This window comes from Vulpes lagopus, chromosome 3 (genome assembly GCF_018345385.1).
Source record: "Vulpes lagopus strain Blue_001 chromosome 3, ASM1834538v1, whole genome shotgun sequence".
In the NCBI taxonomy this organism is placed as follows: Eukaryota; Metazoa; Chordata; class Mammalia; order Carnivora; family Canidae; genus Vulpes; species Vulpes lagopus.
Genome location: NC_054826.1, coordinates 68,563,088 through 68,587,773, shown reverse-complemented (window position 1 = coordinate 68,587,773; position 24,686 = coordinate 68,563,088). Strand labels below are relative to the sequence as shown.

At 37.5% G+C, this 24,686-nt stretch overlaps 1 protein-coding gene across 5 annotated transcripts in view; it reads left to right on the top strand.

The window, feature by feature from the left end:
* TET1 (tet methylcytosine dioxygenase 1) overlaps positions 1 to 24,686 on the top strand; it is a 143,022-nt gene that overhangs the window by 83,059 nt on the left and 35,277 nt on the right. For all 5 annotated transcript variants that reach the window (XM_041750246.1, XM_041750248.1, XM_041750243.1 and 2 more), the window contains 3 exons: positions 84 to 2,403; positions 6,442 to 6,532; positions 7,082 to 7,175. In XM_041750246.1, coding sequence (XP_041606180.1) covers positions 84 to 2,403; positions 6,442 to 6,532; positions 7,082 to 7,175 — 2,505 coding nt within the window. The remainder of the gene's footprint in view (positions 1 to 83; positions 2,404 to 6,441; positions 6,533 to 7,081; positions 7,176 to 24,686) is intronic.

Genomic DNA, 24,686 nt, shown 5'->3' with positions numbered 1-24,686 from the left:
TTCCTGTAAATTATAAAGTTCCTGTGGCTCTTACTCCAATATTTGCATAAATATTATGAGATATTTCTGTGTTTATTTTGTAGGCAGATTTTGACAACAAATCAGTAAATGGCCTCAAGTCAGAATCCATGGAATACAGGAGGAGTTATGGGGGGGAACAGAGATTGGAATTAAACCCACCTCCCCTCGAAAATGTAACCAAAAATGAAGAAAGTATGACAGGTATTGAAGTGGAGAAGTGGACGCAAAACAAGAAATCACATTTAACCGATCATGTCAAAGGCGAATTTAAGGCAATTGTGACAGAAGCTGAAAAATTTAAAAATTCTGAAGATGACAAGAAAAAAGTCCTCCTTACTGACTTAATTGAGCCTCAGAAATTGTTTGCACAAACTATAAGAAACGGCATTAAAAATGTACACTATTTACCAACCGAAACAAACGTGTCTTTTAAAAAATTCAATATTGAAGAATTTGGCAAGGCATTTGAAAACAACTCCTATAAATTCCTGAAAGACACTGCCAACCATAATGCCATGAGTTCCATTGCTACTAGTGCGAGCTGTGATCATCTCAAGGGGAAAAATAATGTTTCAGTCTTCCAGAAGCCTGGCTTTAACTGCAAGTCTTTTCCAGATCCTACAACTTTCAACTTAAATAGTCATACTAGTACACACAATGAAAGTGATCAACCCAAATCTCTAGATAATATACCAAGTAAAGACCCAAAAGATGGATCTCCAGTTCAGCCAAGTCTTCTATCCCTGATGAAAGATAGGAGATTAACACTGGAGCAAGTGGTGGCCATAGAAGCTCTGACTCAGCTGTCAGAAGCTCCATCAGAAAATTCCTCACCATCAAAGTCAGAGAAGGATGAAGAAACAGAACACAGAACAGCAAGTTTGCTTAATAGTTGTAAAGCTATCCTCTATTCTGTAAGAAAAGACCTCCAGGACCCAAACCTGCAAGGGGAGCCAGAAAGCCTTCATCACTATCCATCTTTGGAAAAGCCGACTTCATGCAACACGGTGGTGTTCAATGGCCAAAACATTTCCAAGTCACACCACAACTCAGCTGCTAACCAGGCACCTACCAAGTCACAGGAATGTTCAAAAGCCACAAACTCAATAACTCTTTTTATACCAAATTCAAATTCATCTAAAATTGACACCAATAAAAATGTTGCTCAAAGTGGAATTACTCTTGAGAGTTCTAAGAATTTGCATCAGTTGCCACCAGCAGGTGATAAATTGGGGTATTATAACCAATCACTGGCCAGCAGTAAAAAGATAGACTTAAAAGATGATCCATCATGTCTAAATACAATACACAGCAAAATAGAGGAAGATGTTGCAACACAGTTAACACAACTTGCGTCCATAATTAAATTCAATTATATAAAACAAGAAGACAAAAAGGTTGAGAGTACACCAACAAGCCTCGTTGCATATAATGTACAGCAAAAATGTAGTCAGGAGAAGGCCACAATACAACAGAAACCACCTTCCAGTGTACAAAACAATCATAGCTCATTATTGACAAAGCAAAAGAACACAACACAGAAAAAGACAAGAGCTACCCCATCAAGAGATCGGCGGAAAAAGAAGCCTGTAGTCATAAGTTGTCGAGAAAATGACCAGAAAAAGCAGGAACAGTTGTCATATGAGTATAGTAAATTACATGACATTTGGATAGCATCTAAATTTCAAAGATTTGGTCAATTCGGTCCACATGATTTTCCCATTCTGTTGGGAAAAATTCCTCCTTTAACCAAAGTATGGAAACCACTGACTCAAACGAGTTCAGTGTTAGAACACAAAAAATTGTTTCCTCCACTCACTCAGATAAAATTTGAGCGTTATTATCCTGAATTAGCACAGGAAAGAAACATGAAGGTTGAACCGTTGGATTCTCTCCCAATATGCCAGTTAAAAACAGAGTCCAATGAGCAGGCGTTTACAGAAAAAGTATATAGTTCTCAGGTACAGCCAACAGGGAATGTCAATCAGAAAGCCCATCCTTTACTCCAGACCTCCTCTCCAACTAACCAGTGTGCTAATGTAATGACCGGCGATGACCAAACACAATTCCAGCGGGATGTTCAAGACCAACTCATGCATCAGAGACTGCCAACATTGCCTGGTATCTCTCATGAAACCCCCTTACCAGACCCAGCACACATTCTCAGGAATGTAAATGTGGTATGTTCAGGTGGAATTACAGTGGTTTCTACCAAGAATGAAGAGGACGTCTGTTCATCTAGTGTTGGAGCATCAGAATTTTCCCTAGTAGACAGTGCACAGAAAAGTTTTAATGATTATGCCATGAACTTCTTTACCAATCCTACAAAAAACCTGGTGTCCACAACAAAAGATTCTGATTTGCCAACCTGCAACTGTCTTGGTAAGTGTGTGCACATATAGCTGAGTGCATGTGCACCCGCATGTTTGTGTGTGTGTGTGTGTGTGTGTGTGTGTGTGTGCTTTGTTTACCTCCATTAATTGCCTCGTTGTGACCAGGTCAATTTTGGGTTATCTTTTACATGTGGCAACTTTGCCCCATTCATATCCTAGCTAAAATGGAGTAGATTCTATACCCATTTTTCTGGGGGACCTTGATTACTTTTGCTCAAATAATTAAGAAGTTTAACTCATAATTTCGAAACTTCAACAAGTGGAAAATTTGCTAATTTCTCTCAGCTAAATTTCTCCTAAGTTATTTATTGTACATATCATAAGAATGAATTCCTTTATTATCTATCCTATATTAAAAAAAATTTCAACCTCTAAGCATTTTGTTTAAAAAAAAGTTTTATGTGAGATATAAAATACATGCAGAGAATATAAAATGTATGTGCAGCCTAACAAATAACTAAAAATATCTATAATTGCCACCCTACGCAAAAACTGGAAATGGTTTCTTTCTTTTCAATGACAGTGCTTTTCTGCTATGTGATACAAAGGATGTCTAGATATGAAAAAAATCCCTAGTCCTGGCCATTGATGAATTTGTGAACCTTTTGAAATATTAAAATATGAAATTGTTGTATAATATCGATTGTCTATAAAAAACAAATAAGCATATGCAACTAGCTGATTTATGGAACAATTCATAACTGATATTTATTTTGCGCCTTAGGAGTTATTGCAAGTGAACATCTAGGAACTAATAATTAGAATTTTTATTGTGTTAAAAGTCCTGGGAAAATCTTAGGCTCTTTTTTTCTTTTTTAAGATTTTTATTTATTTGTTCATGAGAGACACACAGAGATAGAGACAGAGACACAGGCAGAGGAAAAAGCAGGTTTCCATGGAGGGAGCTGGATGTGGAACTCCTCCCAGGACTCCAGGATCACGCTCTGAGCCCAAGGCAGACGCTCACCCACTGAGCCACCCAGGCATCCCCTAGACAGGCTTTATGAGAAATTTGCTCAGTATTTGAAACACAAGAAATGCTGAATTTCAACCTTGTACTGATTAGTCACTATCTATGGTAAAATTTCATGTAAGTGCTCAAATAAAAGAATTAATTTACTCTAATGTAGCTGTAATAGGGAAATTAAATAGATTGTGTCATTAAAGTTTGTTAGGCTGCTCATGCCCTCATTATTTCAGCTTTTATATGAGGATTTTTGAGGACAGAATTTGTGAAATAAACCTATTTGGGTTCAAAATAGGTTAATTATTAAAAGTCTTATTTAAAAAAAAATTTAAATATAACTCCAAATCACAAAGATTTAAGATTGCCTTGAACATTGGAAGCTTTTTTCCCTGAAGTAGGTGTTTTCATAAGTACATTGCAAAATGGGCAAATGATTATTTGAAAGGATAAACTATATCATTTTTTCTTAAATCACAGGGGAAAAAATAGTGAAGTGTAGCAATGACCTTTTGCTCTCGATTATCTAAAGTGATACTTTGAAATCAATCCTTCCATTTCTCCACTCATCATTCATCACAGTTATGACAGCCTACCACATGCCAGGTCCCAGGGATATGCTCTTTTTAGAAGGATCTCATAATATGAACAGGGTGACAATGCTGAGTGGGGTTCAACTGGGAGAATGAGAGTTTCCTGGAGCAAGGACAGAAGAGTGTAGCAAGGATGACTCCTCCTATTCCAGATCTTTAATGCAGGTCTGAAACTGTACTATGACCTTGACTTGTCATATTCAAAACATGCCTACAAAGGGAAGATGTGTTATCTCCATTTTACAAGTGAAGAAACTAAGTCACAGCTAGTAAATTATTAAACTGGAATTCAAAACAGTCTCAACTTCAGAGCCTATGTTTGTACCCTTCTTGCTCTTGTTTCAAAAATCTGAATTAAGAAAGGGACAGTATTTTTCTAAATATCATTACAAATGGAAAAAAGATCTCTAATTTAAAATGCCATTAAAATGTATATACCTAAGCTAGTCTTATTTTACTGTGTGCATAATGTCAGAACAATTGTTTAGTTTCAAGACTTTTTCCTTATATATTACATAATAATGTACATAGTCACCATGTAGTAGTTGAGACACACAGGCATTTAAAGTTTATTGAGCATCTGCAGTGGACCTGTGATTGTTTTATGAATTGTCACATATTTTTCTGTAATCTTTGCATGTGAGGTTACTATGCTTTTTGTATAGAAATAGGAACTTAAGAAAAACAAAAAAGCAGGGGTGCCTTGGTGGCTCAGTTAAGCATCCGACTCTTTTTTTCAGCTCAGGTCTTTATCTCCAGTTCTGAGTTCAAGCTTCATGTTGGACTTCACACTGGGAATGGTGCCTACTTTAAAACAACAACAACAAAAAAGCAGACTCACTCAGAAATTATCCCAAGTGGAATGATCATATCTAAAAGATTTCCATGGAGAGACACCTGGGTGGTTCAGTCGGTTAAGCATGTGGCTCAGGTCTTGATCTCAGGGTCGTGAGATGGAGCCTCCCATCATCTCCATGCTGAGTGTGGAGTCCACTTGAGATTCTCTCCATCTGTCTCTCCCCTTGCTCGTGCATGTGCTCTCTTTAATCTTTAATTAAAAACAAGATTTCCATGGATGTATTGTGTTCTAGCAAAATAAGAGTGATTAACCTCTGGATCATGGTTCCTCAATTTGAGCACTATTGGCATTTTAGATAAGGTAATGCTTTGATGTGTAGGGGGACTGTTGTCTGCATCCTAGCCTGTTTAAGTGGGATCCATGCCCTCTACCCACTGGATACAAGTAAATACACACACACACACCTGCCCAGTTGTAACAACCAAAAATATTTGCCAAATAATCGCTCAGGAAAAATTGCCCCTGGTTAAGAACCACTGCTCTAGATGATCATTAATAAGTTAAAATCTGTTCAGTGTATCTTAGGAAGCCACAGAAGTAATCCTATGTTGTAGCTGATAACCAGTCAAAATGGTTAAATAATCACCTTTCATTATAGGGGCACCATGGCAAGAAATGCATTCATCGGCGATTCTAGTTAGACGTGATTCTAAGAGGCCAAGTTAAAAATACTGTTTTTGAGAAATCCGTAATTCATACAAAATTTAAAGTAGTACAGTGGTGCCTGGCTGGCTCAATTTGTAGAGCATGCGATCTAGAGTTGTAATCTCAGGGTGGTATTGAGTCCCGCATTGAGTGTAGAGTTTGCTTAAAATTAAAATCTTTAAATGATAACAATGTTAAAGATTTTATCTATTTACCAGAGACAGAGAGAGAGAGAGTGAGAGAGAGAGAGAGAGAAAGGACGAGCAGGGTGGGTCGGATAGAACAGGCAGCCTGACCTGGGGCTCTATTACAGGACCCAGAGATCATGACCTCAGCCAAAGGCAGATGCTTAACCAACTGAGCCACCTAGGTGCTCAATGTTTGTAAATATTGGTTTAACGGTTTTATTGTTTTCCACTATATAAGCATCCCTTAATTTATTCAACCTATCATTTAGTGACAGATGCTAAGTGTGTTTCTATTTTTGGTATTACAAATAATTGTGACAAAGAACATTCCTGTGTACATTTGCATTATAAATATATAATTATGTGACTGTATAGGAGAATAAATTCTTAGAGGTGCGGTTGCTGGGCTCAATTTTAATAGGATTCTGAGCAAAGCTTTTAAAGATGTATTGCTCTTAGATAACTTTTAATTTTGCATTTCAATTATTAATAGATTTCTTTCAAAGCAGGAGATAGAATAAATATGACCCACATCTTAAATATTTCTTTTCCTCTTCTGATGCTTAGAGGAAGCATGAAATAGTGCCCGCAAGAAAGGAACAAGTTAAATTCTAGGGCCTATTGTCCTAGACTTTAATTATTAAAGTTTACCAAAACCTTGTCAAGATAAATTTTTCTGAGTTGATTAAAAAAAAAAGAATTAATAAAAATAGCTCCTCCTTGCCCCTATGCAATTCTGTAAAGGTCTTTGGGTCTAATAATCTTATTCCTTCCACAGATCGAGTTATACAAAAAGACAAAGGCCCATATTATACACACCTTGGGGCAGGACCAAGTGTTGCTGCTGTCAGGGAAATCATGGAGAATAGGTGAGGAAATATCCTTCCCTGTTAAAATCATTCATTATTGTACACCTGACTCAATGTAGAGAGACCATCTCCTGGAACAAATGAGAAGTAAATGGCAAACTCAAGAGTATAAGTCGGATGTTTCTTAGGGCCCAGGAAAAGAATAGCATCCTGGTGTCCCTGCTGAGTCACTCATCACATAAGCCTTTGGGCACTCAACAAGACACTTACAAAGCAAGGCTGTCTTTGTTAAATCCAGAAATACTTAATTTTTATATCATTGTATAATGGTAGAAATAGTTAAAATTACTTCCATCAACACTGCATTCGCACTCCTTATGCTTATCTTTGAGCCAGTCCATTTTTTTAAAGAAGTGATTTTTAAGGATAAGTAAACAGAACGGGATATCAAAAATATCTGCCACACAAAAGTAATTTAACAAATGTAAATTTTAATGAACAGGGTATTTGATTTCTGTACTTAGGTAAATTTATATCTTCTGTACCTTCAGATGTTAAAGGATGTATCACATTTGCAATTATTTTCCCTTCACTGTGCTTTGTACTCAGGTATGGTCAAAAAGGAAACGCAATAAGAATAGAAATTGTAGTGTATACGGGGAAAGAAGGAAAAAGCTCTCATGGGTGTCCAATTGCTAAGTGGGTAAGTATTTTATACTTACACGTTTTTCAAACATGAATTTATTCCACATATAAAATCAATTTATTTTCCATGAAAATGGTGACTAGAAAAGTATCCACTGTCATTGTTCCCTAGGAAATAATAAAGAAGCTATCTGTCTTAGCCTGGGTAATTTATGTTAAATGAACAAAAGTTTACAGTTATTACCAAGTGACCTTCATCCCCAAGGTCCCCATGTTTACCAGCTTATTGTGTACTTTTCGAGATCTTCTAATGCAGTTATAATTGGATAGCATAAGTAAATGGTATTAAACTATACAGTGTTTTATATCTTTTATCTGTTTTTGTATTTTGTAATTATTTCCAAGTTCTTATCCATAGGACCACCTTAATGAGAGTCCTACTATTCTGAAAGCAAAATTAATTTTTTATGGCATACCGCCAAAACTATTTCCATGACTTTGAGTTTTCTAAAAAATGCAGAACCATAAGAACTGGATTCAATTTCTTTAGGAAGTTGTCAAGTGAAAAACAAGTTCATAGCCAAATGTGTATATTCAATAAAATATTCATATCCACAAGGATATTAATCAGTGGATTTGGAATTTTTGAACATAGAATCATTTGAGATCCCTGTTCTATCATTTGTTAATAATGATGGTGTAAAAAAATTTTTTTTAAATGGTGATGGTGGTAAGAATAATAAAATGATAGCAATTACCTTTTGTTACACATCAGGCACTAGGTTAAGAATTTGGTAAACATTTGCCTCATAAATCCTCACAGAGGGGCTCCATTATGATTTTGAATAAGGTAAAGGTCATTATTTGCATACCTCTTTTGGAGAAATTAAAAACATTAAAAGCAAAATGGCAATGGGATTTAAACCCAGGTATTCCTAAAGCAAGACAATTGCCACACCCATAGCTACTCTAGTGGTAGACTTTCTCTTGGTTACTTTTCAACCTTTCAGAGATGACTGGCAGTTACAAGCACAAGAGCTGTATACTCCACACTAACTACTTTAGAATGCTTTGTTTCCTCAATCTGTTTGGAGCACTTAGTCTTGTCAAAATACACATAGGCTCGGAGACCTGGAATTTACCTTGTTCGGTTATCCTACATATAGTAAAGTCCACAAATCTTAAGTGTACATATCAAGGTTATTCCTCATGTGTATAACACTACCTGGATAATGATACAATCACTTTCACCACCCAGAAGGCTCCCGCATGGCCTGTCCCAGCCAATGATTCCACATAAAGATAACTACTCTTTTTTTTTTTTTTTTTTAAAGATTTTATTTATTTATTCTTGAGAGATAGAAGGAGAGACAGAGCCAGAGACACAGGCAGAGACAGAGCCAGAGACACAGGCAGAGGGAGAAGCAGGCTCCAATGCACCGGGAGCCTGACGTGGGATTCGATCCTGGGCCTCCAGGATCGCGCCCTGGGCCAAAGGCAGGCGCCAAACCACTGCGCCACCCAGGGATCCCGATAACTACTCTTTTGATATTTATCTTCATATCTTTTTTTTTTTTTTTAATGAACTTCACATAACTGGAATCATAGAGTATATGCTCTCTTGTGTCTCTTTTCACTCAACATTCATAGAACAGGGATCTAATGGCTGGGGTTCCAACAGCCATCTGGAAGCTTAAATTGACTTGATAGGGGAAGATATGTGCTAAGTTAGTGGGAAGAAAGATAAGAGCCTGAGTCCCTGGTGATACCAGTAGAGTTGCCAAACCAACCTTAGCCCTTTCTAAATCTGAATTTCTTAATATTAGAGGGAAAAAAATTTTTTGTGGCTTATTTAAAACCTGTGATTTGCGAGTTTTCTGTGATATGAAATAAAATCAAGTAAGTACCAATTAAGGTAAATTGTCTTCAATTTGTTAAGTGTGGATGAATTTTGGAAGAAAAAAAAACATTTCAGAATGCAAAAAATAAGTGAAGAAACTTGTGAACATTAAGTACTTTCTATTGATTGCCAGGCCCTAGGTTAGATATTGGAGGAGGCAAACATAAATAAGATCTACCAGGCATTTCATTTTGTAGATGGACAGAAGCTGGCCCAGTTTTATCAGCCAGGGTGAGACTAGACTTGCGGACTACAATTTATCCTCCAGGAACACATTTGTTTTCTAGGGTCACTTTGCCTCAAAAACTAAATAAAATTTCCTTAAAATGCTCCCCAACTAGTTTTAAATTACTATTTCCGCATTTCGTGAGTCAGTCTATTGTCCTGTCAAGCACTGATTTTCACACTGTGTTAACTCAGTTATGAAGGTACAGCCTTTTCTCAGTCCCCCACAAAACATTCATATCTGTCTCTAGGTGTAACAGTTTGGGTGAAGATGTATGTAAACAACAGCTAGAGTGATGAGGTTTATTTTTTTGTTTTATTCATTCTTTTGAAAAAGTAATACAGTTGATTCAAAACATTTTAAAGTAGGAAATAATGTATAGATTGCCCACTTTTCTATTGGATTATTAGTCTTCTATTGATTTTAAAGGAGCCCCTTTAAAAAATTGATGTTTGTGATAAGAGTTGCAGATGGATTTCCACAATTTATCATTGTTTTTAACATCTGGGTTTTTTTTTTTTTTTAACATCTGGGTTTTTTAAATGAAATTTTTATATTAAAGTTTTTTTAAAGATGAAAAACACTTCACCTATTCTTTTGTGATTTTAGTGTATTATGTCCTTTTAAATTTTATTTATTTATTTGAGACCGAGATAGTGAGAGACAGCTCAAGCATGTGGGTTGGGAGAGGGAGAAGCAAGCTCCTCACTGAGCAGGGAGCCTGATGCGGGGCTCAATTCCAGGACCCTGGGATCATAACCTGAACGGAAGGCAGCCACCTCACCAACTGAGCCACCCAGACACTCCAGTGTACTGTATCTTAGTTAGAAAAATCTACCACTTGTAGATTATTAAAAAAACTTTTCATTTTCTTTTTATTGTATTTTAATGATTTTGTTTCTTTGCATTTAACTATTTTATTCATTTTTTTGTGTGTAGAATATTAGTAACAATATTTTTTCAGATGACTACCCAGCCAGCCAAAACCACTTACTTAATTGTTCATCTTTTCTCTTCTGATTTGTATTTGTTTGTGTTAGTAGATTTTCAGTTCTGTTCCCCTCATGTTATGTATCTCCGATATAAGCATCAAATTACTCTAATTATTTAGGGTTTATGTTTTCATATCTGATAGAGCTAATTCTTCCTTTAATTCTTCAGAAATTTCTTGACAATTCTTGCTTTGTTGATTTTTCCATAAGTTAATAATCATCTTAACTAGTTGCAAGAATAAAGTCCTATTGGTATTATAATGGAACCATGTTGCACAGAAAACTTGGAGAATTTACTTTTTTTTTTTATTTAAGATTTTATTTATTTATTCATGAGAGACAGAGTGAGAGGCAGGCAGAGAGAGAAGCAGGCTCCATGCAGGGAGCCCGACATGGGACTCAGGATCAGGCCCGGGCTGAAGGCGGCGCCAAACCACTGAGCAACCCGGAGAATTTACTTCTTGATGTTTAGTCTTTTTTTTTTTTTTTTCTAATTTTTATTTATTTATGATAGTCACACACACAGAGAGAGAGAGAGGCAGAGACATAGGCAGAGGGAGAAGCAGGCTCCATACACCGGGAGCCCGACATGGGATTTGATCCCGGGTCTCCAGGATCATGCCCTGGGCCAAAGGCAGGTGCCAAACCGCTGCGCCACCCAGGGATGCCTTGATGTTTAATGTCCTAGGCAGTAGACCTTTCCATTGGCTAATGCTCTCTTTTGTCCTTCAGAGGTGCTTGGATTTTTTTTTTTTTTTTTTTAAGATTTTATTTATTTATTCATGAGAGACACAGAGAGAGAGGCAGAGACACAGGCAGAGGGAGAAGCAGGCTCCATGCAGGGAGCCTGATGGGGGACTTGATCCCGGGCCTTCAGGATCACGACCTGAGCCAAAGGCAGATGCTTAACTGCTGATCCACCCAGATGTCCCTGATTTTTATTTTATTTTATTTTATTTTATTTTCTTTTCTTTTATTTATTTTTTTTTTTTTAAAGATTTTATTTATTTATTCTTGAGAGATAGAAGGAGAGACAGAGCCAGAGACACAGGCAGAGACAGAGCCAGAGACACAGGCAGAGGGAGAAGCAGGCTCCATGCACCGGGAGCCTGACGTGGGATTCGATCCTGGGTCTCCAGGATCGCGCCCTGGGCCAAAGGCAGGCGCCAAACCGCTGCGCCACCCAGGGATCCCTTATTTTATTTTTTTTAAGGAATCTCTACACTCAACATGTAGAAAACCCCAAGTCCTAAGGTCAAGAGTCATATGCGCTGCCAATTGAACCAGCCAGGTGCCCCCCTTTCAGAGGTGTTTTAAAGTTTTGTTCCTCAATATGACATATTGCTTGTTTTTCACTTTATTTTTTTGTGTGTCGGAAGTACAATTGTGTAATCCATAATGACAAATTTATATTCTCCTTTCTAAATTTTATATTATTAATTTCTTTTTCATTTAATATAGTCAAACAGACTAACTCTAGTTTTATATTGCTTTAAATAATGACCTCCTTATCTTGTTCCCTCTCATTAGTGGGAACTTTCCAGGGCTTTCTCATGATTGGGTCATCAGGGAAGGCCTCTCTGAGGAGGGAACATAATCTCAGAGGAGTCCAATAATTTTGAGTTTGTGGAGAATGGAACTAGGTGAGGGTAAAAAAGGTATAGGCAGAAACCAGGGCATGAATGGTTTCGTATACCATAGTGTTCTGAGTTTGGGTTTTAGTACATGAATAACATGAGGCATTGAAGTATTTCGGTTAGGGTTGTGTTATCTATCTGGTTTGTGTTTCATAAAGAGCATTGTAAAGAATTAATTGACAGTGTATTAGTTATCTGTTGCTAATTAATAGGTACTCAAATTTAGTTGCTCTGAACAATAAACATTTATTATCTCATAGAGTTTTTATGGGTCAGGAATATGACAGTCAGGGCACCTGGCTGGCACAGTTAGTAGAATATGCAAGGGTTTTTTGTTGTTGTTATTTTTGTTTTTGTTTTTTTTTTAGGATTTATTTATTTGAGCATGTGAGAATGAGTGAGCTGGAAGAGGGGCAGAGGGGAAAAAACTCAGACTTCTGAGTGCATACCCAAATCAAGGCTCAATCTCATAACCTGAGGCAAAATCAAGAGGCTGTGTTTTAGCCGATTGAGACACCCAGGCGCCCCTGGGCATGTGACTCTTAATCTATGCGTCGGTACTTCAAGCCCAAAAAAGTTAAGAATCTGAGAACAGTTTAGCAGAGTGCTTCTGGAAGAGGATCATGAGGTTGCCTTCACCTGAAAAAATTGACTGGGGACTATGTAGTGGAGCTGGACGGGTCACTACCCAGGTCATTGGCAGGAGGGTTTTCCTTGATGTCTGTTTGCTAGAAACCTCAATTTCTTACCATAGTACTATTTTTTTTTTTTTTAAGATTTTATTTATTCATGAAAGACACAGACAGAGGCAGAGGGAGAAGCATGCTCCATGCAGAAAGTTCGATGCAGAACTCTATCCCGGGACTCCAGGATCACACCCTGAACCAAAGGAACATACTCAACCGTTGAGCCACGTAGGCATCCCTTACCATAGTACTAAAGTGTTTCCACATGTCATGGCAGCTTAGTTTTCCCCATAGTGAGTCAATGAAAAGATAACAAGCAAGAGACCACAATGTCTTTTATGACATTAGCCTTAGAAGTTCCTACACAAGTGAGCCCTATTCAGTGTAGATAGGTTCTCTGCAAGAGTCCCAATACCAGGTGGTGGCAGTCATTGGGGACACCCTGGAGATGGCTACCACAATATTCCATATCTCTTTTTCACTAAAAATATCAAAGTTAAAGACACTACATTAGCATCATAAAGTATATCTTAGCCTTGTCCAATCTCTAATATTTAATATATAGTACATCTGGGACGCCTGGGTGGCTCAGTGGTTAAGTGTCAGCCTTCAGCTCAGGGCATCATCCGGGGTCTTGGGATTGAGTCCTGCATCAGGCAAGTCCTTTGTGCATCTTTATTCACAAAATAATGCTGTAAAGTATTAGCATTTTTCATTATGTAATATATCAACAAAAAATTCACAAAGCATAAATGAACAGTTTACGTTTAATTATAAAAACTCATGAAGTAACTACCCAATGCACAAAAATAGAGCATTCTTAGATTCCCAGAAGCCCTAAGAAGTTCCCATCCTGACTTTTGTGTTCGTAATTTTCTTGCTTTCTGTGGTGCCTGGGTCGCTCAGTTAGTTAAGCTTCTAACTCTTGGTTTTGGCTCAGGTCATGATCTCGTGGGTCATGATTTTGTGCATGGGTTGTGGGATTCAGCCCCTTGTCAGGCTCCCTCTCTGCCCTTCCCCCTTCTCACACACTCGGGCTCTCTCCCCTTCTCTCTCAAATAAATAAATAAATCTTAAAAAAATTTCTTGCCTTTTTCTTCCACATACGTGTTTCCTTACAGTGTAGTATTGTTTTCCTTTGTTCATTTTATCTTGCCCTTCCATAGTACCTTACACATATGCTGAAATAGAGATTAGTTCCCAATATCTGGCACTGATAGTTGACATAGATTCATTAATCTATATCTGTTAAATAATTCTGAATCCTTTCCTTTCTTGCCCATTAAGTAGCAAAGGGTAAAAATATCCTTAGGATGTGGCAGCTGGCTCTCCCTAGAGTAAGTGATCCAAATGAGAACAATGTAATTAGGTTAAGTGGTGGGATTTTGGAAGATCCTTCCTCCTTGCCTTTCTTTTTCCTTTTTTTTTTTTTTAATTTCTTTTTCCTTCTTGCCTTTCAAACCTTCTCTTATGTAATAATCATTATATTGATAGAATTTAGTATATACATCTTTTTTTTCTAATGAAGGCGAATATGAAATTTATAGTTCAAAGATTTTGGTAGTAACTTCCTGTTGCCATTATTGATTTTAGTCTTCAAAGATTCTTAGGTAGAAAAAAGTATTTTCCATGAATCAGTGGTAGCAAAATTAGTTTTTATTTTCCCTATTGCAGTATTTCTTTCAGAATAAATAGAACATTTCAATACACAGTGATACATATCTGGCACTTTTCGCAAATACAAAAACAACCCGGAGATGAGGAATGAAGTAAAGCACAGTTTCTAAGCAACTTAATGAAAATTTTGATATCTACTAGTGACAAGGCAAAAGTATAATCTTTTTTTTTTTTTTTTTTTGCAAAAGTATAATCTTGATAACAAAACCAAGAACTGATTTTGTATATCTGTGAAAAAGAAAAGCTAGGACTTATAAATGATTAAATGTTAGAAAAATCAAGTATTAATCCAACTTCCTTTTTTCCAAGCTTTGCAAGTTATCTTACTTAAAATATTCATATGTTCATTGCTAATGCCTAAAGTGCTACCCAGCAGTCAACACTAAATAAATTTTTGTTGAGTGATTGAATATAGAGCTTTAATGGGACTGGTTTAGAATATGGTATATTTTGAATTTGAATTGGTATCTTAGAATAGTTTTGCTGTGGTATTCATTATTGGCTCTTTTCTGAAGCATGAGAACATTGAGTGTTAAAATTGATAAAGTTGCCTATCAAAAAATTGAACTTTGGATAGAGGTTAAATAAAAATTGAGTGAAAAGATTAGGTCTCCATAGTCTACATACTTTTTAGGACTCCATAGATTATTTTGAATAGCACTAGCAAAATTAAGTCTTATATGGATGTTTTATGCAGGAATGAAGTAAGAGGAAGATCAATCATTTTATTTTTTTATTTTTATTTATTTATTCATGACAGAGAGAAAGGCAGAGACACAGGCAGAGGGAGAAGCAGGCTCCACGCAGGGAGCATGATGTGTGGGACTCGAAACCGTGGGATCCAGGATCACATCCTGAGCCAAAGGCAGGCGGTCAACTCAGGCGTCCCATCAATCATTTTATTTTATTTATTTATTAGAGACACACAAAGAGAGAGAAGCAGGCTCCATGCAGGGAGCCCAATGTGGGACTCGATCCCCGGTCTCCAGGATCAGGCCCTGGGCTGAAGGCGGTGCTAAACCACTAAGCCACCGGGGCTGTCCTCCATCAATCATTTCATAATAAGGGGCTGTCCTCCATCAATCATTTCATTTCAATTAGCTAATGGGTTACATTGTTCCAAATTTATTTTTCATTTTGGACAATGTACATTTGTCATGTATTTGATATTAAGCATTAACCTAAATCAAACACTGATTTTGTGTAAATTTTTTTAACTCTACATGCAGACTTATTTGTTCATGGTGATTGAATTCTATAATATTTTTATGGTGCTACACTTGCCTCTTTTGCTTGAGGGGGTGTGGCTTATGGCTTCTTTTTTTTAATGGTCACACCCAAAAACCCTAACAGCAAGTTCTATCTGGGCAGCACAACTTTCTGAGCCATTCTGACATTGTTTTGCCTTTGCTCTTGACAGAATTTTCTGTGCCGGGCAGTCATTAAGCTCCCCCATAATTGTTAGCCTTCAGCAGACATTTCTGGCTCTCTGCTGTCACTATGGGTCTTGTCAGGGACTAGTTATCCTGTTTCTCAGTAGATTTTAGTGGAAAGGATGTAGTTTTTTGAAGGAAAGGATGCAGTTTATTAGATCCACTAGGTTCTTTTTTTTTTTATGATAGTCATACAGAGAGAGAGAGAGAGAGGCAGAGACACAGGCAGAGGGAGAAGCAGGCCCCATGCACCGGGAGCCCGACGTGCGATTCGATCCCGGGTCTCCAGGATCGCGCCCTGGGCCAAAGGCAGGTGACAAACCGCTGCGCCACCCAGGGATCCCAGATCCACTAGGTTCTATTAACTCCCTATAGTACTAATTCCCACTTCTCTCTTACACACACACACATGCATGCACCCCACAGTTGAGCCTCTGGGGTGGTGGCAGGAGTAGGGAGAAGTTGTGTGTTTTTTTTTTTTTTAAGATTTTATTTATTTAAAAAAAAAGATTTTATTTATTTATTCATGAGAGACACACATGGGGGTGGGGGGCACATAGTGAGAGGCTATGCCTGCAGGCTCCCTGCAGGGATCCCAATGTGGGACTTGATCCAGGGTCATGCCCTGAGCCCAAGGCAGGCGCCACACTGCTGAGCCACCCAGGGATCCCTAGAGAGAAGATTCAAACAGTAGTCTCCCCAGACGGCTTCAATGCCTGATAAATTCACACCTGGAATCAGTTCATGGATTCTCCTCTGTAGGATTGTTTATTGATCAGTAGGACAGGTGTGGCAATGAATATATAAAATATATATAAGTGAATGTTTTGTTTCTTACTCTGGTCTGAGATGTCCAGAGTTTTGGGAAAGGGTAAACCAAGTATCCAATAGTTTTCAAATGATCTTTCCTGGATATATACATGTACATCCAGGCGTCCTTCCAGAGTTCTTTTTTTTTTTTTTTTTTTTTTTTTTTTTATGATAGTCACAGAGAGAGAGAGACAGAGACATAGGCAGAGGAAGAAGCAGGCCCCATGCACCGGGAGCCCGACGTGGGATTCGATCCTGGATCTCCAGGATCGCGCCCAGGGATCCCCAGAGTTCATTTTTTAAGGCAACTTATTGAGGTATAATATTCACAAAGGAGAGTACACAAGTCTTAAGTGTAAAGCCCAGTGAAGTTTTACAAAGTAAACACACCGATGTAATCAACACTCAAGAAATAAGTTATTGCTACCACCTCAAGATGAACCCAGTCATTATCCCCCAAAGGTCAAAGTTTATTTTATCATATACATATAGGCTATATGATATATTATACATATATATATAATTTCATCACATATATGTATGTAGATTTAAATGATCTTAATCAACGGGATTTTTGGGTGACCACCATCATTTTATGTTGAAAATGGGCTCTACTTTGTCTCCCACATGATTATTGATAAACTCAAAAATGATCTCTCCTTAGTAATATATCCCATACTTGAAGTGAATATTCCTGCTAGCTGTGATACTAAGCCAGTCCTTCTGTTAGTCCCAGATCTTTTGTGGAGCTGATGTAGATCCTTACTCACCTGGCATCTTTACAACCTAGACTGTATTACAAGGACTTTTATTTGCTTTGCTTTGTTTTTTGTTTTGTTTTGTTAAGAGAGTTAAGGTAGTTCTATGTATTTATGCAATTATTAAATTAAATTTTTTAAATTTAAAACTTTAAAATTAAGTCCAGGGACACCTGGGAGGCTCAGCGGTTGAGCATCTGCCTTTGTCTCAAGGAGTGATCCTGGAATCACGGGATTGAGTCCCACATTGGGTTCCCTGGATGGAGCCTGCTTCTCCTGCCTATGTCTCTGCCTCTCTATCTCTCTGTGTCTCTCATGAATGAACAAACGAACGAACAAACGAATAAATAAATAAATAAATAAATAAATTTTTAAGGATGGAATCAAGACGTAAATAAATAAATAAATAAATAATTTTTAAAGATGGAATCAAGACTGCTTATCCGAGCAGAATAAAAAGTAAAGCTCGGGACTCCTAGGTGGCTCAGTCTGTTGGGTATCTACCTTCTTCCCCTTAGGTTGAGTTCCTGGGGTCCTGGGATTGAGCCCTGCATCTGGATCCTTGATCGGCAGGGAGCCTGCTGCTCCCTCTACTCTGCCCCTGCTGGTGCTCTCATGCTCTCTCTCCAATAAATAAATAAATAAGTAAAATCTTTAGAAAAGAAAAGGAAAGCTCTATATTAAAATTAAGCTTTAAAACTCTATTTTTGGGATCCCTGGGTGGCTCAGTGGTTTAGTGCCTGCCTTTGGCCCCGGGCGTGATCCTGGAGTCCTGGGATCAAGTCCCATGTTGGGCTCCCGGCATGGAGCCTCCTTCTCCCTCCTCCTGTGTCTCTCCCTCTCTCTCTCTATGTCTATCATGAATAAATAATTAAATAAATCTTTAAAAAATAAAACTATTTTTATTTATTTTTATTTTTTTTAATAAAACTATTTTTAAAAGTTAAATTCCAATATAGATAACAAACATTGTTATATTGGTTTCAGGTATACAATACAGTGATTCGAAAATTCCATATATTACAGCACACGTCGAAACAAGTGTACTCCTAATCCCCTTCACCTGTTTCACCCATACCCCACCTACTTATCTTGTGGTAACCATCAGTTTGTTCTCTATAGTTAAGAGTCTGTCTTTTGATTTGTGTCTCTTTTTTTCTTTTGTTCATTTGTTTTATTTCCTAAATTCCACATATAAATGAAATCATATGGCATTTGTCTGTCTCTGACTTATTTCACTTAGCATTACACTCTCTATCTTACTGCATATTGTTGCAAATGGCAAGATTTTCTTCATTTTATAGCTGAATAATATTCCAGTGTGTGTATGCCCCACATCTTTATTCATTTATCAATCAATAGGAACTTGGGCTGCTTCCATAATTTGGCTATTGTAAATAATGGCATCAACATGGGGGGGGCATATATCTTTTTGAATTAGTGTTTTCATATTCTCTGGGTAAATACCCAGTAATGGAATTACTGGATCATACGGAATTTCTATTTTTAATATTTTGAGGAATCTCCATACTATTTCCCACACTTGCTGCAGCAGTTTGCATTCCCACCAACAATACGTGAGGGTTCCTTTTTCTCCATATCCTTATGAATATTTGTTTCTTGTATTTTTTTATTTTAGCCATGTTGACAGGTGTGAGGTGATAGCTCATTTGTGGTTTTGATTTGCATTTCCCTGATGATGAGTGATGTTGAGCATCTTTTCATGTGTCTGTTGACCATCTGTATGCATTTGGAGAAATGTCTGTTCATGTCTTTTGCCTATTTTTTAATTGGATTACTTGGGTTTTGAGTATTGAGTTGTATCACTTTATATACTTTGGGTACTTAACCCTTTATCTGATGTAATTTGCAAGTATCTTCTTTCATTCAGTAGATGGTCTTTTAATTTTGTTGATTGTTTCCTTTGCTTAAATTTTTTTTTTTTTTTAATTTATGATAGTCACAGAGAGAGAGAGAAAGAGAGAGAGAGAGAGGCAGAGAGAGGCAGAGAGAGAAGCAGGCTCCATGCACCGGGAGCCCGATGTGGGATTCGATCCCGGGTCTCCAGGATCGCGCCCTGGGCCAAAGGCAGGCGCCAAACCGCTGCGCCACCCAGGGATCCCTGTTTCCTTTGCTTAAAAGTCTATTACTAAAAAAAATAAAAAAATAAAAAAAAATAAAAGTCTATTACTTTCAGAGGTGTGGGGTGTGTCAATCAGTTAAGTGTCCAACTTTTGTTTTGGTCTCAGGTCTTGATCCTCAAGGTTGAGGTTAAGCCCCGCCTCATGTCAAGCATGGAGTCAGTTTAAGATTCCTCTCCCTCCATCCGGCTCCTTGGGAGGAAACTGCTTATCCCTCAGCCTATGTCTCTGTCTCTCTTTGTGGGTGTTTCATGAATAAATAAAGTCTTTAAAAAAAAAAACATTATTGTACAACTTCTAAATTTCAGGGAAAGTTTACTGGATTAAGTAAGCATGGGATTATTTTAGAGCAGAATTTAGTCAAGAGTATTTGTTCCTCCTTAGATATTGAAATGGGAATCTTTGTGTGTAGTTTTGAAGCAGTATTAGAAATTATAAAGAAGGGCACCCTGGGTGGCCCAGCGGTTTAGCAACCCATTTGGCCCAGGGCGTGATCCCTGCATGGAGCCTGCTTCTCACCTCTGCCTGTCTCTACCTCTCTGTTTCTCATGAATAAAATCTTTAAGAAAAAGGGGAACTATAAAGAAGGCATCTGAAAACTCACTTATTTTTTAAAAAAGCTAAACAATAGTGTACTCAATTATTTGCTTAGGGGCACCTGAGTAGATCAGTCAAGTAAGCGGCTGCCTTTGGCTCGCTCATGTTCCCAGGGTTCTGGGATCAAGCCCCTCATTGGGCTCCGTGCTCAAGGAGAAGGTGCTTTTCCCTTTCACTTCTTCTCGTGCCCATAAATACATCTAATAGTTAATCTATTTCCTCATTGTTAACCTAGTGAGTAAAAATTGATGTTATGAATGAACTTGCATTTTGACTAGTAAGGTTTAGTTTCCTTTAAATCTTTATTAATCATTTGTATTTCTTCCATGAAGTCACTCTTCATAACCATTTTGTTTTGTTTAGGTTATCTTTTTCTTAAATAAAGTTTTATTATATAGTTTGCCATTGTTTAATCCTAGGGTTTTTTGTTTTGTTTTGTTTTAGTTTTAGGGCTTGACTTATGTTTGTACAAAAACTTGACATTCTTAGCAGGCCAAATCTATGTCACTATATATTTTGCGTTTTTCATGTTGCTATGGAAGCCTTTCCTTACCCTACTATTATGAAAATAGTGTCTCCTGTGTTTTCATAATTTTATATATAGGGCAGCCCCAGTGGCTCAGCGGTTTGGCGCCGCCTTCGGCCCGGGGCATGATCCTGGAGAACTGGGATCGAGTCCCGCGCCGGGCTCCCTGCATGGAGCCTGCTTCTCCCTCCTCCTGTGTCTGTCTCTCATGAATAAATAACATCTTTTTTTTTTTTTATTTTTTTTATTTTATTTTTTTTATTTTTTTTAATAAATAACATCTTTAAAAAATAATAATAATTTTATATATAGATCCAGTAGTTAATTTGACATTTTTTTCATTGATTTAAAGTTCCACTTCATTTTCTACATGTCCATTTTTGTTGACATTGCTCATTAACCCATTAGAGCAGAACTTTGCTAGGCATATACTACTTTGCTTTGACTTTAAAGAAAATTTCTAAATTTAGAAGGCCAATGCATTAAAAAAAAGAACTTAAGCACTTAACAGTCTGTTTTTTGGAAATAGGGAGATTAGACAGCTGAATTTAAACAGCTTTAAACAGATTGTTTTTCTGTTGCCTATATAAATATGACGAGAGGCTAAATTTGCCTGTCCTAGTAGAAATGTTTCTTAGTCATTTAGTTTCTTTCTATGCCCTAAGGATATGAAAATAGTATTACCGGGATCCCTGGGTGGCGCAGCGGTTTGGCGCCTGCCTTTGGCCCAGGGCGCGATCCTGGAGACCGGGGATCGAATCCCACATCGGGCTCCCGGTGCATGGAGCCTGCTTCTCCCTCTGCCTGTGTCTCTGCCTCTCTCTCTCTCTCTCTGTGACTATCATAAATAAAAATTAAAAAAAAAAAAGAAAATAGTATTACCTTACATTTGCCTCTTTAGAAATTGTAATAATAATTTAGTTTTTTTCAGAACAGTCTTCTCTCTGCACCCGTTTTTTTTTTTTTTTTTTTTTTAAGATTTTATGTATTTATTTGAGAGAGTGAGAGAGCACAAGTGCGGTGCACAGAGGGACAAGCAGACTCCTTATTGAGCCGGGAACTTGATACAAGGCTTAGTCCAGGGCCCTGGGAATCATGACCTGTGCCCGTCAGACGCTTAACCCACTGAGCCACCTAGGCACCCCTCTCTCTCAACCAGTTTTTATACACATAGTAATGACTTGTCCTAAACCATCCTAGACCAGAGATTATTTAGAATATCCTAGGTTATTGCTCTTGATCCTGGCCTAACCTGCCTTAAAGCTTCTCATGGGGAATTTCAGTAAGTTGTCCCATCTGGATCAAGTATTCAGACAATAAATTTACTATGTGGTTTTCAGAGCTATTTATAAATACTCTTTTAAGGCAGCATAATTTATAACCTGGGATAAGGGAATTCTGTCTTAGATTTGCTAGGAAATCTTTTCCTAATGAGAATCATAGTGATCTATTTTTCTCAACCTCTTCTCTGAAAGTGCTATCCCAATGATCAACCAATTCCTTAACTCCCAAAGATAATTCTAGGTCCTCATAACCTTTCTTCAGCAGCTCAAACTATTGGTTACACTCCCTCCTCTGAGAAGTTCATGTGTTGCTTGGCTTCTATATAACACAGCTTCTCCCATCATTCCTCAGCTCTTTAATCACCCTGCCTATATGATAAGTCTTCTTGGGTGAGCTTATTTTTATGACCATGCCTTAAGCAGTCACCAGCATTCTAGTGACTGTGAAATCCTACCACTTTCCTACTTCTGACTAGCATATAGAGAGAGCAGGGAGGAGACCTAAGGGTGATGTTTGGAGGTGAGGGTCCAGGAAGGACTTTGGGGGGATATTGACCCTTGAGCTAAATCTTATATACAGAGCATTCATCATCTTAATGTCAGAGATCCCAGAAATGGAACCAACTATGTATAATAATTTAATAAAGGAGGTTTTATAAATCACAGAAACCATACAGTTGGCACCAATATTTTTAATAGTTGGAGTTACAATAGCAGAATGCAATCTTTAAACATAGGAAAAATACAGAAATATGAAGAGTGATAACAGTAGAATTGACTTATAAATAGAGATTTTAATATGAAAAGTTATATCTAATACGTTAGTTAATAAGAAGGACTTACTTTTTTTGTAGTTGAAATCCTGCCTCTTTCTTTCTGATGCAGTATGTTGAAATGTAGCAAACAGGGACACCTGGGTAGTTCAGCGGTTAAGCGTCTGCCTTCGGGTCAGAGCATGCTCCTCAAGTCCTGGGATTGAGGTCCAAGTTGGGCTCCCTGCATGGAGCTGCTTCTGCCTCTGTCTCTCTCTCTCTCTCTCTCTCTCTCTCTCTCTGTGTGTCTCTCATAAATAAATAAATAAAATATTAAAAAAAAAAAGGAAATGTAGCAAAGAAATAATTAGGTATGGGGGTAAGTATTCAGAGCATATGACTGTCCAGTCACTGGCGGTTTTTGCTTTATGATGCTTTTATTTTCTCAGTATATAAGTGTTCTTTCTTGATTTAACAGTACAGTATGTTGAATACCCAAAATAATCTTGAGATAGAAGAGCAAAGTTGGAGGACTCAAAACTTCTCTATTTTAAAATGTATACAAAGCTAAAGTAACCAATAAGGTGTGTTACTGGCATAAAGATAGACATATCGATTAGTGGAATATCAAGAAATAAGCAATTTCGAGGTGTCTGAGTGGCTCAGTCTGTCTGTTAAGCATCCAACTCTGATCTCAGTGCAAAGTTTTGATCTCAGGTTTGTGAGTTCAAGCCCACATTGGGCTCTACGCTGGGTATGGAGCATAATTAAAAAGTAACTACAAATTACTTTTTAACAATTAAAAATAATTAAATATAAATAATTATATATTATAATTATATAAATATAAATAATTAAAAAGTAATAACAAGGTGTGCCCATGTGGCTCAGTCAGTTAAGTATCTGCCTTCAGCGTGGGTCATGATCTCAGGTCTTGGGATCGAGCCCCACATCAGGGTCCCTGCTAAGCAGGCATCCTTCTTCTCTGTTCCCTGTTCCCCCTGCTTGTGCTCTCTCTCTCTCAAAAAATAATAATGAGCCATTTATGGTGAATTGTTCTCAATAAAATTGCAGGACTATTCCTGTAGAAAAGAGGTCTTTCAACAAAAGATGATAGGATGACTAGATATCAATATACAGGAGAATGAATTTGAGCTCTTATCAAATACCACATCAAAAATTAACTCAAAATGGATCATAGATTCAAATGTCAGAGCTCAAAATATGAAATCATTAGCCAAAAGATGAAAATGTAGCTGTAGATCTTTGTGAGCTTGGATTATGCAACTTTTTTTAGATTGAACACTGAAAGCACAGGTGACAATTTAAGTTGGACTTCAAAATTTAAACTTTTGTGTTTCAAAGGCTCTTATCAAAAAAGGTCTGAGAAAACTAAGAATGACAGAAAATATGTACTAATCAAATGTCTAATAAAGAGCTTGTATGGCCCCGTTGGCTGGCTGTCAGCCGGGCATATGACTCTTGATCTCAGGGTTGTGAGTTTGAGTCCCCTGTTGGGTTTGGAGATCACTTTAAAAATGGGGGAAATTGTATTTGTTTATTTATTTTTTAGGATTTTATATATTTGTTTATGAGAACAGAAAAGCAGAGACAGGCAGAGGGAGAAGCAGGCTCCCTTGGGAGCCTGATATAGGACTCAATCCCAGGACCCTAGGATCCCGACCTGAGCCAAAGGCAGGCGATGAACAATTGAGCCCACCAAAAATATAAAATCTTTATGGGGCACCTGGGTGGCTATCAGGTATTTGCCTTCAGCTCAGGTAATGATCCCAGGGTCCTAGGATGAAGCCCCATTTCGACCCCTGATCAAGGAGTCTGCTTCTCCCTCGGTCTACGTCTCTGCTTCTCTTGTGTGTCTCTCATGACAAAATAAATAAAATCTTTTTTAAAAAAATAGACATTCTAAACTAAAGATAAACAATGTATTTGAATAGTCCTTTTCAGAAGAGGATATCATCTGTATATGTGCCAATAGGCACATGAAAATATGCTCAACATTGATCAAATCAAACTCCAAATGGGATGCCTCTTTACACTAGAATGGCTAAAACTAAAGGACAGACCATAACAAGTGTTGTGGAAGATCTAAAAAAATTGGAACCTTTTGTACATACCTAATGTGGTTGTAAA